Source organism: Montipora foliosa, chromosome 13, assembly GCF_036669935.1.
Source record: "Montipora foliosa isolate CH-2021 chromosome 13, ASM3666993v2, whole genome shotgun sequence".
Taxonomy (NCBI): domain Eukaryota; kingdom Metazoa; phylum Cnidaria; class Anthozoa; order Scleractinia; family Acroporidae; genus Montipora; species Montipora foliosa.
In genome coordinates, this window is record NC_090881.1 from 6,909,418 (window position 1) to 6,911,917 (window position 2,500).

The 2,500-nt window shown below is 42.8% G+C and overlaps 1 protein-coding gene across 1 annotated transcript in view; it reads left to right on the forward strand.

Annotated features, from left to right (window-relative positions):
* The window catches only part of LOC137981576 (uncharacterized), a 10,344-nt gene extending 9,212 nt beyond the window's left edge, over positions 1–1,132 (forward strand). Inside the window, exon 3 of the mRNA XM_068828669.1 lies at positions 1–1,132. This exon is cut by the window's left edge and continues 237 nt beyond it. Coding sequence (XP_068684770.1) covers positions 1–1,132 — 1,132 coding nt within the window.
* Positions 1,133–2,500: the final 1,368 nt, after the last annotated feature.

Genomic DNA, 2,500 nt, shown 5'->3' on the forward strand with positions numbered 1-2,500 from the left:
TAAAAGGAAGCTTCGCTCATTAGGAATTTCAGCAGAGCACTGCACAGCGTTTCTTCAAGACATATTTGGGTCTGATGTCAAGCAGGAAAAAGGGCTTATTGACTCAGACGGGTGCAAAGACTTTGATGCTAAGCTTGAAAGTTTGGAAAGCGTTTGGAATTCAAGAGAAAGGAAATCAAGGGGCACAGTGCTCTCCCATTCAAGCGAAGCAGAATTTCACAAGTACTTTATGGCAAACGTTGCAGAAGACATGAAGAAGAAGATGATTTCACCCGTCAGGAAACGTGCTGGCTTTGGGAAGTCGTTTTTCTACAACAATGGGGCAGAGTCCAAGCATCAGCGGATAAAGGCAAGGAAGAGACAGATGTATGGAGATCGAAAACTTGCTTGGACAGAAGTAGTTGACTTGCTGAAATCTATTTCCGAAGAAGAGGAAAGGAATTGCGAAAGAGCTATAGTGGATGAAGGTCCTTACAAGATAGGCCAGCCCTACAGTTCAAAGCTTCAAGTCACATTCTCGGTCTACATCAGCAAGTCTCACGCCCAAAAGGAGAAGATCAATAAGAGGGTGCACGAACTTACGCTGGAAGCAGCGTTACTACAGGAAAGCGTGCCAGTTCATCAAGCAAAGAAGAATTTGACTGAATGTGCGTACAAGAAAGTGCCAAAGTCAGTCGGTGGGAAACCAGGAGACGGGGAACGAAAGAGAAAACGTCTTCCACAAACCCAACGTTCAACTAGTGAGTACAGAGAGAGAATTGCAACACCACCGAAACCAACTCTCGACACAACCACGTTTAAAGTCAAATGGCTCAAGAACTCAAGGGTCTACAGATGTTACGGGTGTCGACAAAACATCCGTCCCAAACCCCAGAAAGGCGAAGCGGAAGTAGTTCCTCCACCACCTTGGGACTTTGTTCTTGCTCGACTAGAACTCAGGCCAATCCCTAACTGTGATGGGGAGTTGAGGATGTCAATCAAACCAGAGCCAGTGCATTATCACCCAAAGTTGTCATGCATTCGCAACGCCCACGGCAAAAAGTACTATCCGTCGGTAGAGGTAACGGAAGCTGACAAGGAGGCGATGGATGATGTCCATATTGAGCATTTACGTAACGAGTTTGGTATATGAAGATCTTTACGGTAGCCTGTTAATTACGTACATCGTGGCCACGGGGCCATAATTACTTTTAATGCCCAAAGTCAGCTGAGTTTGATTTGAAGTGCTTAAAAGAAAAATTATTAGTAATGCATTTTACGGTAAGCAGCTTTTGCATAGCTTTGCTGTGAAAGTCATCTATTGTTACGGTTTGGCGACGAAAGGTCAACCATTGTGAACGTGGTTCATATTGAAAGTTCCCGAACGCGAAGTGCTCGTGTAAATGGTTCATGGCTCATTCGTGAGTAATGCCTCGCTCTTGTGTTAGTTTTCATAGCAGTCGGGGAATTGCACGGGCACTCGAGCGAGCTCGGGAAAAACTTGCGCGTACGCAGTGTGAGTTCACGTCTTACATAAGTCGCAAACAAGCCGCGATACCATTTTCACGAGTGTCTTCGCGTCCTCCATAGGAGCCAAGCTCAAAACCCTCGTCTTACACAAGCCGCGACTTACGTTATCCGCGGCTCGTGTAAGACGTGAAATTGTGAAAATATACCATTTATACGGCAAGTTCGCATCTTAAATACCCCGCGGCTTGTGTAAGCCGTGGATTAATTATACAAATAGCCCTATAAGTTCCATTTTTTATAAAGTAAGCAGCTGTAACAACAGCTTGGACAGTTTGCTATCGGCCAGTGCAATAAGGCAATCACATTCAAAGTTGTAGTTACGTGCATGCGTGCGTGTTTCTGGCGCTTAATTGCCTGTAGGAGGCGCGGTGGCCTTAGATGTTTACATCTCCTTTGTCGGTATTTTAATAGTAATTTTTCCTTTCCTTCATAACTTGGCTATTCCTCTTTTCTCAGAAATTGTAATTTTATGATAAATTGGAAATAAGACTACGTGTCGTCCAATTCGGTCTGTAATAATACTCGTGAAGAACAAATCAGACTCGCGCTGTGCGGTAGTCTAAATTGGACTCCACTCAGTCCTATTACCAATAATTATTATGACCGTGGTAGAAAAACAATCTTCCAAAAGACAAGACATTTTCGCATAGTTTTCACTGCAAGTCATTTCTTGTTAAGGTTTGACGTCGAAACGTCAACAGTTGTGAACATGGTTTATATTGACAGTTCCGGATAATGTTAGTTATTGTTGAGATTATTTCCAGTTAATTTTAGGGCCAGGCGACGAATTGTTGATATTAATAGTTCCCGTTAATGTTAGTTACTTGTGATATAAATTCTAGTTGATTTATATTTTCGAATAATTGCTGCAGTTTCGCGCAAATTATGCAGTCAGAATTCAGGTGAAAAGTATACAGATGTACACAAGTTTTTAACATAGCCAATTAAGCATGCTATTGTGGTTGATTGTTAGGGCAATAAGCGAGAAATA